The 16,933-nt window shown below is 37.0% G+C and overlaps 1 protein-coding gene across 3 annotated transcripts in view; it reads right to left on the reverse strand.

Moving 5' to 3' along the window:
- The window catches only part of LOC121981409 (chromosome transmission fidelity protein 18 homolog), a 92,766-nt gene extending 79,175 nt beyond the window's left edge, over window positions 1–13,591 (reverse strand). The window contains exons 1-5 of one of the 3 annotated variants that reach the window (XM_042533906.1): window positions 13,327–13,591; window positions 12,902–13,240; window positions 2,058–2,119; window positions 1,795–1,932; window positions 1,407–1,682 (exon numbers count right to left, since the gene is read on the reverse strand). In XM_042533906.1, coding sequence (XP_042389840.1) covers window positions 1,407–1,682; window positions 1,795–1,932; window positions 2,058–2,119; window positions 12,902–13,240; window positions 13,327–13,498 — 987 coding nt within the window. In that variant the 5' untranslated portion in view covers window positions 13,499–13,591. Of the gene's footprint in view, window positions 1–1,406; window positions 1,683–1,794; window positions 1,933–2,057; window positions 2,123–12,889; window positions 13,241–13,326 lie in introns of all 3 variants that reach the window. The other 2 variants (XM_042533905.1, XM_042533904.1) reach the window with 2 other exon arrangements.
- Between the last annotated feature and the right edge of the window lie 3,342 nt (window positions 13,592–16,933).

The following is a 16,933-nucleotide window of genomic DNA, read 5'->3' on the forward strand; positions in this document are numbered from 1 at the left end:
TTTGAACGTCGACCCTAAAAAAAAGGTGTTGGCCTTTGAACATATCATGATGTCGAGCTTATGTGCATGGAACACTATGATCATTGTTGGCCCTATTTCCATTGATCAATCAGTAAGTGCCCAAGATACACATAAAATTATACATGTAATGTACAATTGTATATTCAATTTGTCAATGGTTGTCTAACATGTTGTGCAGCGTGAATAGTGTAGTGGTGGCCAGGTGAAACCCTTGTTTAGTTAGCTTTTATAAGAGATATTGCGGTAATGGTTCATATGGTATTGCATTACATGTGTTACAAATATGTACTCATGAGTGTAGCTATATTTAAATTGTGTTGCCTATTATTAATGATGAACACTCTTTTACTTGTTCGATAGTTGCTTGTACATTGTGAATTAATACTCATGCTTGTCATTTGCCTCTAGATTCTTAGGTGGGATAAAGTGTGTAGCCATAACATATTCAAAGAGGGCAGTTGCTGTGCAAATGGGAAAGATGCTTTGCTTAGACTAAAGTCACTAGTATCGTGCTACTTGGTATTTTTGTTTGTGGTTGTAGTTAGGGCAGTGGTGTTTTCTAGTGTTTAGATTTGCATACACTATAAATTCAAGGCTTATGTCAAACTTGGTAAATGTTGTCAATACTTTCTTATAATTGTTTAATAGTCTCTTAAATCATCTTAGTCCTGGGAATGTGTGTATTTCATGGGAAGGATGTTAAAATTCGCTTATTTCTTGTGTTGTAAAGCATAGTTGGAGTATATTGGAGGTGTAAAGCTGTTTTAGACCACGTACAGTTATACTGCTACACTGGTTCAGATTGATTGTTCCTCTTTTCTAAAGAAGAATATTGGTCAACTCTTTTTCTTGGGTTGGTCGGCCATCTTTTTCAGAGATCAATCTATTGGTCAACTCTTTTTCACAGATTGGTCGACCTACATTTCCAATAATTATGGTTGGTCAACTCAATTATATTTTTTGTCAACCTAACCTGAGATGGTGAACTGGACCCTTTTGAGGCATGATGAATCTTCCCCTTTTTGAATTCAGCCAGAACCAATCAACCAGAACCAATCAATTTCTATAAGTTTTTCCCATTCTGGTGCATTTAAATTTCTTCACAGTCTATCAGCAGAAATTGGATTGGCAAGTGTCAACTCCAATCCAGCTCTGCTGCTGTTATGTCAGTTGAGTTTCACAACCATAATTTCTTTATATATCTTGTGCATTCCTTGTGTTAAAGAAAGTGGTGAAGAATCATGCGCATGAAATCTTTTAGTGATGAAAATACATGAGGTGCAAGGGAATTTGTAAAACTTCAACCAAAAAGTTGGAACTTATTTATTTATGTTAGCTCAAATAGAAAGAATCTCAAAGTGTGTTTTTAAGAAACTTTGACCAACCTTTTGTTCTGGAGCATGATTCATTCTGGTCTTTCTTTCCGATGATTCGTGAACATCTATAAAATGACTATCTTGTCCATCCGAGAAATTAGACATTTTTGAGTATCGATTACCAAAAGGATGCCCCTTGTTGTGAAAGAAACCTCTATTTGCACCAAATCTAGGATTTTGAACACCTGAAGAATGACGCCTTAAAGCAGACAAAACTTCATCCTCTGTGGCAGTAATATGTGATCCAAATACAGAAGAATCCCATTGCTTCAACCATAGTAGTACCTACAAAAAAAGACAAAAATCAAGATGAAAATAACTCTCAATGTAAGTATGCGATGATGTAAAAAAATAGAGTTAGAGCAAGAAAAATGAAGTTAATTGGTAGTTTATTCACCTCGCGATTTGTTCGCTCATCACTGAGAAGCTCTTTAAAAGAGTTTGGTGAATATTTATCTACCCAAAGTTGTTCATCAACTTGATTGATTGTTGCATGAGCTAGCTTATCTGCTGATCCAAAGCTGCCCTTCAAAGCCTTCATGTTCATTACAATATAAACAATAGTGCTCAATTGTAAAGAGCATTTTTATCATAACTGTATAGAAAGAGCAATAAATTCAAAAATAACATAGTGAAGACAGGTTGTCCGAAAACGTATACCTTTGCCAAGGCTTCTTGTTCCATCTTTTTGTTTAATGCACTAATAGGTTCAGAAAGAAGGCCTGCTAATGAACAAAATGAACACCAAATATTGCATCACAATTTATTGTGAGAGACTGAAAGGTATACTTAAAGTTGTATGTAGTTGGTTGCTAAATGCAGTAGATTACCAAGATGAAAAAGATGCTCCAAAATTGGACAATTCAGAGACATGTTTAGGGAAGATAATTGCCCAAGGTGTAGAACATCTAATAATCCCCAAGTTAAGGTAAAAACATCTGTAAGATGACATTTTCATCCTTTTTGGAAGATGAAGTCTTGGTAGCTTGCACTTATCCAAATGTTGGATCTCAAGCCCAATGTATCATCTATGTTGTACGCAATAGTGAATCCTTAAATTTAAGCCATCCTCCAATAGATTTGGGTGGTAATTTCTTGTTTCCATGTTATCTATTGTGAAAGGTTTTTGCCAATTCTCGCATTCTAAAATGACTTTATTCTCATTCAAATACATTAAAGTTTTGATATTTGCAAATAACATATATTATGGATTAGAATGTAATATTATAAGTATGAATATGTAGGTAGAAGGGACTACTTGGGAATCATGACACTAATAGCCTAATCTTCCATTTTACATGTTATCAGCATCATGTTCCTATTGATATTTGATCCCCTCTCTCTGTATCTGTTTGATCCTGAAAGCACACATTGCTTGATTACAAATCATCCATGAGCATAATGCAAGCACACAACACATTCACACACCATGAGGGCACCTGCTAGTTCCACACATCACAATTTCTTCCATTGCTCCTTCACCACAATCTTGATATAAGCAGCAAGAAACCTCCCTATAAGAAACAAGCAAACACGAGGATACCCACTGCTTCCATGCATCACAATCACATATACCGCTTCTTCTGCTTCTCTTTTGCTGCATCATCTTCCAGCATCTAGTATATGAACAGCTTAAGGCGCTTCCCACTGAACATAAACAATAGAGGTGCCCCTCATTTGTGAGTCCAGATCTCATGACAAGCTCCAGGTCTCTCACTCCTCAAGTGGTGTCTCTCCCGTGGTTCTATTGCACCAACAACAGTTCACTGCTCAATTGCCACACCTGCTCTGATTTGGGAGATCTTACCTGTTTGATTTCCTTAATTGTTAGAGCATCTTCAACCTATTTTAGTGTCACAGAGTTGAGTCTTTCAATTTAAAAAGTCAGATTCTCCTCAATACCTCCTATCGTTGGTTTTTCAGGCCTTTTTTAGCTCCATAATAATTAGCTCCACAAAGCTAAATGGGAAAATTTATGCTTAGTGTGCTAGTGATTCAAGTGTGGTTTATGGGCCAAGCGTGCACCAGAGGTTCAAGGCATAAATTGATGCACAACTAAGGGTCTATTGATTCCAATCTTGTGAGAACATTTCATTATTTCACATGCTTAAGATTTGTACGATGACATCTCTCAAGTTTACCATGTGATTAACTCTCTTTCAGTTATAGCAGTGCAACACAGCGATAACAATACATATTGGTTAATTATAAGTCAATAAATGTTGATTTTCAACATGTCATTCCAATTACATCAAATGTAAGGATGGTACAGAATCATCTCAACAATTTCAACAAGCTTCTCAGTATTATGTCAATTCATATAGTTCATCCTAAGTTAGTGCCTATGAAAACTCTATTTGATGTATACATGAGAGGCACCTCCAATCTCTCTAGGTTAGATTTTTGCATGAGAATGTTAAGATTGTTGCCAAATGCACATCAATGATATCAAACCACCAGTAGAAAAATATATTTTAGACACTTAGTTGCCATTTGAAGGGTCTTATGGTGATAGAGGAGATGGGCAACAAAAGACAAAGGTTGTACAGGTCATAGTAAGCACCTAAATGTATCCACTGTTGGAAGACTGGGATTGTTGAGGACGTCTTATATTGCCTTCGTGGCTCTCCACCAGATCATCCTCCATAGAACCCATATAATACACAACCACAAATAATTAGGAGGATTCATCTACTCTCATCACGTCTGGTTCTAGTTCTATTATCAAGGTTTTAAAAGGCAGTTTGGTAGGCCATCAACCCACAGCATACCACCAATGTGATAAGCAAGCGACCGGGAGGCCTAGGTAGTCAGCAATAAAACTATTAATAAAATAGATAAATAATCAAAACAAAACAGCCACAAGTAAACAAATGATAATTGATAAGTACACAGCATCAACAACAAAAAAACATTATATTTCAAATTGCTCAAAGAAAACACAACACAACAAATCGCATAAATACATAACAACGATTATTTATTTAAATAAGTTATAAATAAACATAGCAATTATAAATCTATATTGGTATATTGCGTGATAACAATTTAACATCACACGGTAACAAGTGAACCAATTGTTAAAATAAATCAATTTTTCTCTAATGAACTTGCCACGACCACCTAGGCAGTCTGCCTAGACTACGTTTTGGAAGAACCACTTAATCACTAACTGAAACAGTCCAAGACTCTGCTTTGACAGCTACCTAGAGTGATTTTCAGAACATGGCCTATTATCACAATTCCTGCTGAGCAGTATACTCATCTTTCATCGGCTCTAAGGTACAATGAATGCTTCCTCACAATCAAAGTGTTATCTCATATAGCTGCGTCTACTACATTTATGATACATTACACTAAGCCTTCTACCTAGATTCTTGACTCAAGCACCTCTGAACACATTTGGTGATTCATCGACTCATTTTTACATGTATTTGTTTTGTCTATTTATTATCTCAACAGAGAGGAATTGTCGCAAGTATCTCACTTTATCTTACTCTCAATTACAAAAGAGATACTATTGCTATTCTCCCAAGTTACAATGTGCATTTATCTTTATCAATGTCATTTTCATTGAGTTCACTTCGTTATTTTCATATTTATAATCTACTTTTGAGTTTGTGACCACATTACTTATTTCTACAACCTCATCCATTCTATTACCTTCTCTTACAAGAACATCTACGCCATATCCTCCACCATTTAGGACCTATAGTATATAGCAACAAAACTCCACTACTCACCACCATCAATTCCCAGATCCAACTTGCTTGGATATTTCTATTGCACGGAGGAAAAATACAAGTGTTTTACCTCTCATCTGCTAGGGCAATCATCCCTCAAGTGATTGAATTCAATCAATTAAGTGATATGGGGGAAGAGACATTGGAGAGATTGTTGATAAAACCACAACCAAGTGGTCAAATTTGGCCAAATAGATTTGATGTTTAGGTAAAGGTTCAACTTAAGCTTATATTTCTATTACTGATATGGTTTGTCAACTGTGTAGGTGGAGATTCCTTGACAAAGATATTGTAAGTGCAATGGATGAAATCCAAATAGGTCAAGGTTGACCAAACTTATATTCTCTTCTTTGTGCTTAACATTCCATTCTTGTAAGAAGATTATAAGATGTTTCTCCCCCTCCAGGAGAATTTGAAAAAGGAGAAAACATAGCAGATTTAGTAGAGTGACTCACTGATGAGTCATAGGAGCTGAAGATTTCAAACAACATAAAATTGCTTGTTAGCCTTCTTGAATTCTTAGTTTTGTCTTTTCTTTTTTTTTTTTTTTTTTTTGTTGCATTACTTACATTGTTTGTGTATAAAGTTTGAGATTTCAACGATAGGCTACTCAGCCCTCCCCCTCTAGCTGCATCATTCAATGCAACATGAGAATATTTCTCATTTCCTACCTTATCTTGCATTGTCGCCTAGCAATTCTAATTTTATTGTCTTTTAAGTTTATAATTCCTAAGACCATTTTTTAAGGAGTTTTTACATTTGAAATGGAGATACACTATGGTCAAGGAATTGCAAATATTGCATTCTGATGTTACATGAGGGTTGGCACTTCTTCTTTGCAAATTCCCAGTTGCGCAAAGAGGGGAGGCAACACTGCTCAACCTCTAACGCGGAAGAAGAGGAAGAGAGAAAGAGATCATGCAGAGCAACGAGACAAAGATGCACATGAAAGAGCAAATACAAGGAAGAAGAAGAGTTACCGTGGTTCGGCGGCGTGCCTACTCATGATACACATTCAATTATTCTCATGATACATAAGAGAATCGCATTCAATGATTCTCATGATATAATAGGTTTACAATAATCCCTATAAATAATGCCTAAATCTCAGACCTGGTAAAATCGTAATAGAATTTTGTTAAGAAAAATCGTAACAGAATTCTATTATAAAAAATCGTAATAGAATTCTGTTTCGAAAAATAAACTTAGCAGACTTTTGTTACATAACGGCCCTCGCACTAGCCTTCATTTAGATATGAGTTACCCGTCAACAATCTCCACCTTGGCGAATATTCACCCCTTCGAAGTACACGAGTATATGAGCAAAATTTCACCCAGATATATAAGTCTGGGCTTCCTTCCTCTAGCATCTAGAGAGATGGATCAAATTCAAGCAATGCTTGAACTTCTCTTCACTAGTTTTGTCAGCATGTCTGCAACATTATATGTAATGTGAACTTTCTCAAGTTGAATTTCTCCAAAAGTAATTAGCTCTCTGATCTTATGAGACCTCACATCAATATGTTTGATCCTCACATGATACTGATTCTTCGCCAAATAAATAACACTCTGACTATTGCATAACAACTTGACTCCACCTTACTGAACGCTCAGTTCTCAAACCAACCCTATAAGTCATAAAGCTTTCTTCGTTGCTTCAGCTGCTGTCATGTACTCCGACTTCATAGTAGACAATGCAACAATAGATTGTATCATAGACTTCCAATAGATAGGTCCTTCTGTCATAGTGAACACGTATCAAACCTGTCATCTAAATCTCCTGCATAGTCTGTATCTATGTATCCAACAACTGAAAAATCTTCCGGTTGTCTATTAACATGATGTCATAATCAATTATATTTCTCAAGTATCTGAAAATCCACTTCCCTGCATCCCAATGTGGTCGACCAGATTTGAGAGAAACTTACTCACCATACTGATTGCTTGCGTCAAATCTAGCCTCGTGCAAACCATGACATACATCAGACAATCAACTACACTAGCATAAGGGAACATTTGACATCTCTTAGATCTCCTTATCCGTCTTTAGGCCTAGTAGATAACTTGAAGTGATGCGCCAAGGGCGTGCTCACCGACTTTACATTCTTCATGTAGAACATATTCAACACTTTCTCCACATGGCTACTTTGAAACAACTATAATCTCCCTACGCCTATCCCTGTGAAATTCCATCCCAAGAATCTTCTTGCCCTCTCATAAATCTTTCATGTCAAATTCCTTACTCAATAGACTTTTCAATTTGTCAACCTCTTTCATCTTTTTTGCAATAACCCACTTGCACTCTATAGCACATTTTCCTCAAGAAGTTCCACTAAATCTCACGTTTGGTTCTCATGCAGCAACTTCATCTTCTCTATCATAGCACTCATCCACTTCTCCTTCTCAAAGTTATGTATTGCTTCCTGAAAAGATGTAGGGTATCTGCTATTGGTGATAAGCGCATAAGATACCAAGTTTTCGAATCCGTATCTGGTGGATGGCTTTACAACTCATTTCGTTCTGCAAGTAGTGCGATTCTCCATGTGCTTTGAGCTAGATCATCGGAGTCATAACTCTCTAGCTCCACCTGCACAACATCTTTCTCCTTGTTGCTTTGTGATATTTCCTTTCCTTCTTCCCGAGTACGTTGTAGCATTGCCTTCTCGTCAAACACCACATCTTTGTTGATTACCACCTTGTTTGTCATAGGATCCCAAACCTTGAAGTCTTTAACTCCTTTCTAATACCTTAGAAAAATGCACTGCTTTGATTTCACATCTAGCTTTGATCTTTCCTCACTAGTTATGTGCATATAGGCTAGACATCCAAAAATTCGAAGATGAGAGTAATCTACTAGATTCTCTGTCCATACTTCCTCTGATACTTTGCCTTCTAGTGCTGCCCTTGGTGATTTATTAATAAAACAACATGTTATGTTTATCGCTTCCGCCAAGAAATTCTTTACTAACCCTACATTCAGCCTGAGACAACTTGTCTTCTCAATTATTGTCATGTTCAACCTTCCGCCACATCGTTCTACTAAGGTGTCCTACAAATCGAGAAATGTCTCATTATCCCATGTTGCTCACAAAATTCTTGAAACTTTGAATCTGTGTACTCAGTCTCTTTGTCTGACCTAAGACATTTGATCTTCTTTCCCATCTGGTTCTCCACTTCACTTTTTCACAATTTAAACTTTGCAAAAGTTTATGACTGACGCATAAAGTATACTCAAACCTTCATAAGTAACCATAAGTCAAACTCATAAAATACAAGTATCCTTCAAGTGATGCTACACTAGCTAATCCCATAGATCTGTATGTACGTAGTCCAGAATCTCTTCCGTCTTGTGTGTTGCTGTCTTAAATTTCACTGCGCTCTATTTCCCAATAACACAGAATTTGTATAATTTAAGCTTGCACATCTTTGCGTCCTTCAATAAATCTCTCTTGTGATGTTCCAACATTTCACATTCACCCATATGCTCTAGCCGCATATGTCACGAGATTGTACTGTCTGATTCAGACTTGAAGCGACTCTACCTACAACTGTAGTCTCTATCAACTTATAGATATTCCTTACTAACTTTTGTCCTTTCATTACCATCAGAGCTCCCTTACTAACCTTTATCACCCCGCTCATTGATTTGTAATTGCAACCAATATCATGCCTAGTGAGATTAAATTCTTCCTTAGATCTGGTATGTGTCTAACATCACATAAAATTCCGATCACACCATCAAACATCTTGATTCTAATGTTTCCTATTCTGATGACTCTGCAAGACGCATCGTTTTCCATCAACACTGAACCAAAATTCACTGCCTTATAGGTTTCAAACCACTCCTTGTTTGAAGTCATGTGATATGAGCATGTAGAGTCTAAGATCCATGCATCCGTCAGTTGCTCCAAACTCGACATAATGGCTAGCATATCTTCATCACCGCTCTCTGAATTCTTATTCAACTATGTTTGCAAATTTTTCCGAATTACCTTTGTTCTCTCCAACATATTTCTTCATCTCTGGACAATATCTTTTCATATGACCTTTGCCTCCACTCACGTGGTCACCTTCTTCCTTCTCAACTTAGAATGGGCATTGTTGTCTCTACCGAATCCATACCGAGTTTTGCTCCTACCGCGCTTTTGGTTGTTATTTACCACAAGTCCTCCCTGAGAAACTTTATCGCTTGTTTTCCTTCTTTATTGAAAACCTAGCAATGCATCTGTGATCTCCTCCAATTTAAGAGTTTCCTTACCCCAAATTAAAATAGTAATCAAATTCTCATTCGTAAGAGATGAAGATAGAGAATTTAGCAACATTAACACCTTGTCTTCGTCTTCGACCTTCACACCAACCCGCTTCAGATCGCTCACAATATGGTTGAATTTGTTCATGTGCTGGCTTAGATCGGTTCTATCTGTCATCTCCAGCCGAATAATTTCTGCTTAAGATATAGCTTGTAACATATATTAGCTTTCTAACTTTTGCCAAACTGTCATCGATGACTCCTCGTCCATGACATAGTACATCACATCATCTATAAGACAAAGTTTGATTGTTGTCACTACCTTCGCCTGAAGTTCTTCCCAATCCGATCTCTCCATGCTTTCTAATTTCCTTTCTTCTACCGCCTTCACCATGCCTTGTTGTACCAACAAATCCTCGACCCTTCTCTGCTATAATCCGAAGTTTTTAGTTCCATCAAACTTCGCAAAAGTCATCCTTGACATATCGAAGAAATCCGCCAAAACCTCACTTTGATACCAATTATTGCGCAAAGAGGGGAGGCAACACCTCTCAACCTCTAATGCGGAAGAAGAGGAAGAGAGAAAAAAATCGCACGGAGCAACGAGACAAAGACGCATAAGAAAGAGCAAATACGAGGAAAAATAAGGAGTTACCGTGATTTGACAACATGCCTACTCCAAAAAAAACGGCTGAAACTTTAATAGAATTCTCTCTACATAAGAGAATCGTATTCAATGATTCTCATAATGCAATAGGTTTACAATGATCTCTACAAATAGTGTCTAAACCCCAAACCCGGTAAAACTATAACAAAATTCTTTTATGAAAATCATAAAATTCTGTTATGAAAACCCGTCTAAGAATTCTATTAAAAAAAAACTTAACAGATTTTTCTTCCATGACGTCCCTCGCATTGGTCTTCATTTAGATATGAGTCACCCGTCAACAGTTATCAATGCATAATAATAATGAAAATATTATACGAATGCAAGGTAGGTTGGTTGAAAGCTCAATTGGTTCCTAAGTGAAACACTAAGGTCTATGAAGTGGATTATTCTAAGACCTTTGTCACTTATGTCAATGATTATTCCAGTCTACCTATTCTAACCCTTAGCAAGTCTAGTTAAATGCCCCTTCACGAGTTGGGTATTAAGAATGATTAAATTTCCATCAAGATTAAAAGTTAGAAGTAAGAGTAATCTTGTATGGAAATTGAAGAAGTCTCTATACAGTCTTAAGCAAAGTGTATTCTCCTTACTATATATGTGTTAATGGTATCGTCATACTTGGTGATACTTCCATAACAATCATAAGGCTGAAAGCATATTTTTATCAACACTTTCACGCCAAGTATCAAGGTGCATAAGATATTTTTTTAAATAGAAGTGGATCACTCAATATGAGATTTATATCTCCCATCAAAAATATATTCTTAAAATGCTTGAGATAACTGGTAAAATAGCGGCTAAGTTAATTAACACTCATGATTCTAAAAGTCAAATTAATGTTATGATAAAATAAGTTCTTTGTCAATCTAAGAAGTTAGGCTTATAGGGAAGTTAGGCTTATAGGAAAATGGAATTACTGCAACAATTACAAGATTAAAGGTATCATTTGTACACAAGTGAGTTTTGATCAATTTGTTACTTAAATCCCCATGTTATGACCATAGTTACTTGAGGCACGAGGCGCCCAAAAGCACATGGGTGTTGTGGGACCTGAGGCGCTAGGCGTAAGATGAGAAGCAGACTTTACCGAAGTAAGGCGATTTGGGTATAAATTTTTACAATTCAAACATATAGTAAGTTTGCAAGGGAGAAATAAGTTTGCAAGGGAAGTTGATGTTTAGGGTTTCTAGAGGAGAGAAAGAGTCATATGTTAGTTAAAAGCATGAGGTAATTTTAAGTTATATTTTTAAAAATACATGTATTAAATTAATGGGATAATTTTATTATGGTTTAGTTAAGCATATTTAAGTTATCCCTACTATAGCTCAGAGTTGATTGGAATCATTTACTTCAGTTTTATTTAATTAAAAGCTTCACTTCCCGTTATATTTTTAATATATATATATATATATATAATGGGATAATTTTATTATAGTTTAATTAAGCGGATTTAAGTCATCCCTACTATAGCTCAGAGTTGATTGAAATTATTTACTTAAGTTTTATTTGATTAAAAGCTTTACTTCAAGTTAAGCACTGCCCACGACCGCGATGCTCAAACGAAGCATCCACCGAGTAACTAGGCTCGCGCGACACATCCTCCGTGGCCGCCGCTAGGCTCGCGTGACGCGGACGCCATTTGGCTCGCATGACGCCTCTGCGGTCACCACAATGGTTGGGCATCGATAAGGTGAGAAAATAGCGCCTGACGCTTGATTGTTGCCTCTCAAAGGCATGCGCTTAAACACGCTTCGTTCAAGCAATGCATGAACCTGTAGGCACCGTACGCCTAGGCGCAGCCAAACATACGTCTTTCACAACTATGGTTATGACCATTATGAGGAAATCTTGTCAATATTATGATACCTAAAGAATGCTTTAAGGAAAGATCCTTCGAATCGAGATCACAGTCACTTTCTAATAATGGGACTCCCTAATGCTGATTAGGTAGATTCTCCCATAAACAAGACATCCACATCAAACCATTGTGTCCTTTTGAGAGCTAATTTGGTTTCCTCAAAGAGAAAAATATGAACTCTATGGTCAAATAAAGTGTTGAGGTAGAATATGACTATGGACATACTTATATGCGAGCATATGTAGGTTAAGCAGTTAATGACCAAGTTGGTAGATGCTACTAAAGAGCTAATAAAATTATATTATGACAATCAAATTTCCATGCATATAGTTTCTAATCCAATAATTTAACAAATCACAAAGAAGAGAAAAAGTGCAATCTAATGAGATTGTTATAAACTCCACTGATCATTTAGGGGATTTGCTAACTAAGTATTTAAGAGGTCATAGGATAGAGCTATCAAGTAGGGTTTTTATAATACTTTTAAGCCATTTTAAGGGGAAATGCTAGCGACCCGGTAGGATCCTATTTATGAATAACATATATTCCAAGGATTAGAATGTAACGTTAGGATTATTGAATAGTCTATATAGGTTAAAGAGACTATATAGTAAACCCTAATAATTCTCTATTATAGAAATAGACAAGTTTTAATGTTTATCTATCAATAAAACATTTATTCTTAAAATACTTATTTATTGTGGAAGAAATGAGTCTACAATGTAGGAATGGTTCAATATCAACTTATAACTTCCTAATGAGACCAGTTTGAAAGGATGACTACGCTAATTTTAAAAGACGTGTAACATAGGCTCAGGTTTACCAGGCTCCTTTAGTTTTAAACCGGAAACATAGAAAAACTCTGGTGTTCTCTCCCGAATTCATAGTTTCATGTGGTTCGCACATTGACCGACAGGTGCATCACTCTGAAACAACACAATTAACAAGGAATTATATGATAATAGGCAGGACCCTCAAACAAACCTCCTCGCTCCTTCCTTGCCATAAACTCTCCACGACCTCCACCAATCTCTGCAGAGCTCATTTTAGCGTAGACTCTTGCTCCAGAAGGGGCAGTCACTGGCATGCACTGCCCTTCAATATCTGCTGAGAAACGAGACAGGATTTTCTCCTCCGCAACGAGGACATCAGAAACAGCCTCCCGCTGAGGTGAATAGCGGAGCCAATCCTCGTCAGACTCATCTTCCAACGCTATCCTCTTCGCCCTTGCCTCATGATCAAGATTTTCTTTTGATTCATCCTCTGCCGACCAAAGTCGCTTCTTGGTAATTTCTTGATGTAGGTTCTTGGCTGCCAGTCGATCTGCATGTCAGATAAACAGACAACATCAAGAACCCCATGAGGATCATAAGAAAAGATCAGTTATCATTATAACGCGGTTACTTCACCTTGATGGGGAATCTGTCCGCCAGCGACAGATTCATCGAAATTGAGATCATCGAATGCGGCCGCTGTATCTCCTTCTTCCTTCTCGAAAAAGTCCTCGTCGCCTTCGTCGGGGAAGATAGAGTTGGACTCGAGATACTCGAGTTCTTCTGCGGCAGGGAAATCCATCTCCATTCTGTCACCGTACCATTCACCTACAGCTGAACCCTAGTCGATAATCGCAATTTAGGCGGTATGTTCAATCAATTTGAGCATATTAAAGAAAGCCTCGTGTTCATATTTATTATTGCTCTAAACGCACTTTTGTAATTTTTTTTTTAAAGCACGCTGTAAATTCTTTTCCTTATACTTAACTTTTTCCTCATCATAAGTGATTTATAAATAAAATGTAGAATAAAACTATATTTTTATCAAACTGTTTCATGACTAAGGGGATGTTTGGTTTAGAGGAATAGGAGTAAGAAATGGGAATGGGAATGGGAATGGGAATGGGAATTATTGATTGTCATTGTTAATATTTGGATTATAGGATTAGGAATACAAATAAGTGAATGAATCCTTGAAATTGGATAATAACCCATTCTCATGTACCTCCCCTTCAATGAGTCATTACCCTATTTTCATAAATCAAAATATTCTCTTAATCCAAAAATACCCTTGATCAAAAACTAAAATTTTCTCCCTTAATATCAAATATCAAAATATATTTATTTATTTTTTCTTTCATATCATTTCTCTCTCATCATTTTATCACACACTTTCTCTCTCCTTAATCTGTCCTATCATACTCTCTTTCCTCTTTTTTTTCTCATTGCCCTTTCTCTCTCATCATACTTTCTCTCTCCTCAATCTCTTCCATCGTACTCTCTTCCTTCTTTTTTTCTCATCATACTTTCTCTCTCAGCATACTTTTTCTCTCCTCAATCTCTTCCATCGTACTCTCTTCCTTCTTTTTTTCTCATCATACTTTCTCTCTCAGCATACTTTTTCTCTCCTCAATCTCTCCCATCATACTCTCTTTTCTTTTTTTTTTTCTCATTGCACTTTCGCTCTCATCACACTTTCTCTCTCCTCAATCTCTCTTGTCACACTCTCTCCATTTTTTTCCTCAACACACTTTCTCTCTCATCATACTTTCTCCCTCATCATACTTTCTCTCTCCTCAATCTCTCACATCATATTCACTATTCTCTTTTTTTCTCATCACACTTTCTCTCTCATCATATTTTATCTCTCACCATATTTTCTCTCTCCTCAATCTCTCTTATCACACACTCTCTCTTCATTTTTTCTGATTACATGTTCTCTCTCTTCATCCTGTCCCATCATACTTTCTCTCACATCATATTTTCTCTCTTATTTTCTCTCATCATGCTCTCTCCTATCACACTCTCTTTTCTCATTTTCTCTCATCACACTTTCTCTCTCTTCATTAGTTCTCATCACACTTTCTCTCTCATCAGACTTTCTATCTTATCATTCTCTTTCATCATATTTTTCTCTCACATTCATCTTTCTCTCACATCTATTTTTTTCTCTTATTTTTCTTTAAGGGTAAAAAAAGAAATTTTGATTTATTCCGATAGAAAATATGCAACTAACCAAACATTGCTTTTAAGTGTGGTATCCATGCTCATACTCATTCCCATTCCACAATACAATGATTCTCATTCCGATTCCTATTCATAGGAAAGAACCAAACGCCCCCTAAATGTTGGATTTTTTTAGAATTATTAACGAGCTAAGCTTTGTTATTTTTTACCTCACTTATGTTTGTGATTTATTATTCAGATGTTCATGTATTGGCGATTCTAGTCCCCTCGGATGGGTCTAGTGGCTAGCACATGAGGTGTTACCACAATGAGATCTGGGGTTCGAATCTCGGCAAGCCGAGGTAAATACCTCCCTTATGTGCTAGTCACTATTCCAAAGGCTAGTAGTCGCCCGTGATTTACCTCCTTCGTGTTGGCCTTGGGACGGGTTAGCGGGGGCGCTAGAGGCGAGCCACAATGTATTGGCGATTCTAGTTTATTTATATAATTTGATATTAAATTAAGAGTATCATTCGCTATATATATTTATATTGAATGCTTTTCTTTTTTTTCACGAGAAATACAAATTTAAAGATTTTTATCAAACATAATCTAATTATTATATGGGATTTTGAACCACACTCACTCATATAATCAAAAAATTAATAATGCAAAAAAAATAATAAATTTAATAAATTAAATAATTACGTAAAACTTTTTAGTAATCTAGGTATCCTGCTATTATGATCCAACAAATTCTGAAGATGATCAGTCAGGTCCTACAAAAAAAATTTATTCGTACCAGGATAAATAAAAAATCTATATGGGTTTAGGTGAATAGCCTAACGTCACAAGTTTTTTAAACTCCCCAAGTGTAATATCATGAGTGAGATTTGAATTCGTCCCCTCAGGACGGTCTAGTGGCTAGCGCATGAGGTATTGTCACCATGAGGTATAGGGTTCGAATCTCGACAAAGCTGAGGTAAATGTCTCCCTTATGTGTTAGTGACTATTCCAAAGATTAGTAACCGTCCGTGATTTATCTCCTCCGTGTTGTCCTGAGACGGGTTGGCACCATGAGTGAGATTTGAATTCTCATTGTTTAAGGATATATATATATAGAGAGAGAGAGAGAGAGGATTTATATGCTGCGGCGAAAATGCGGTGTCATCCACGTCAGTTGCGGTGAAATGAAAATGAACCAAAGAAAGCAGCGCGTGAGAAAAAAAAAACAGCACAGGAAGAGAAAACAAAAAAACGCTTGTCGCCTCCTCAACCCTAGCGCCTCTCTCTCCCGTCCCCAAGATCTGCTCTGCTCTCTCCCTCGCCGCGCCTCTCGCCTCTCGCTCTCACCGCGCCTCTGATCTCCCTCGTCGCGCCTCTCGCCCTCGCCGCGCCTCTAAGATCTGGTGCAGCTCGCCCTCGCCGCGCCTCTGAGATCTACTGCAGCTCTCCCTCGCCGAGCGCTGCTCTCTCCCTCACGAAGCTCAGCTCTCTCCATCGCCGAGCTCTGCTCTCTCCATCGCCGAGCGCTGCTCTCTCCCCTCTCCTGTCGCCGCCGCAAGTCCCCTTTTGCCTAAGCGAGGTCTATTGAAGTTATCCTTGGTTAAAGTTTCAGTTGTACTTCGTATCATTTATCCTTAGTTAAAGTTAGATTGCTTTTGAATACAATCATGCTTGTCTTGGGTCAGCTTGGTTTCCATTCCTATGAGCAGGTCTATTGAATTTGCCAATTCAACATTCTGATCTCTCACACACGGGAATCCTTGGTTAAAGTTAGATTGCTTTTGAATACAACCATGCTTGTCTTGGCTCAGCTTGTTTTCCATTCCTAGTTTATTTTACTATGATGTATGCTAAAATTATAGTCATGTTCTAGGGTTGATAATTGCTAGTTGATAAAATTAGATTTATAATGTAATTGACCTACTGATGATATATAGAAAAAGTGTTTTACTTACTGATGATATATATGAGACTAATATATCATATAAAAAGTGTTTTACTTACCAGTGATGATATAGTGACTTCTAAATATTAGAAATGTAAGGCTACATAGTGTATCACTTTTCATCCT

The sequence above is a fragment of the Zingiber officinale genome, chromosome 5A (assembly GCF_018446385.1).
Source record: "Zingiber officinale cultivar Zhangliang chromosome 5A, Zo_v1.1, whole genome shotgun sequence".
Lineage (NCBI taxonomy): Eukaryota > Viridiplantae > Streptophyta > Magnoliopsida > Zingiberales > Zingiberaceae > Zingiber > Zingiber officinale.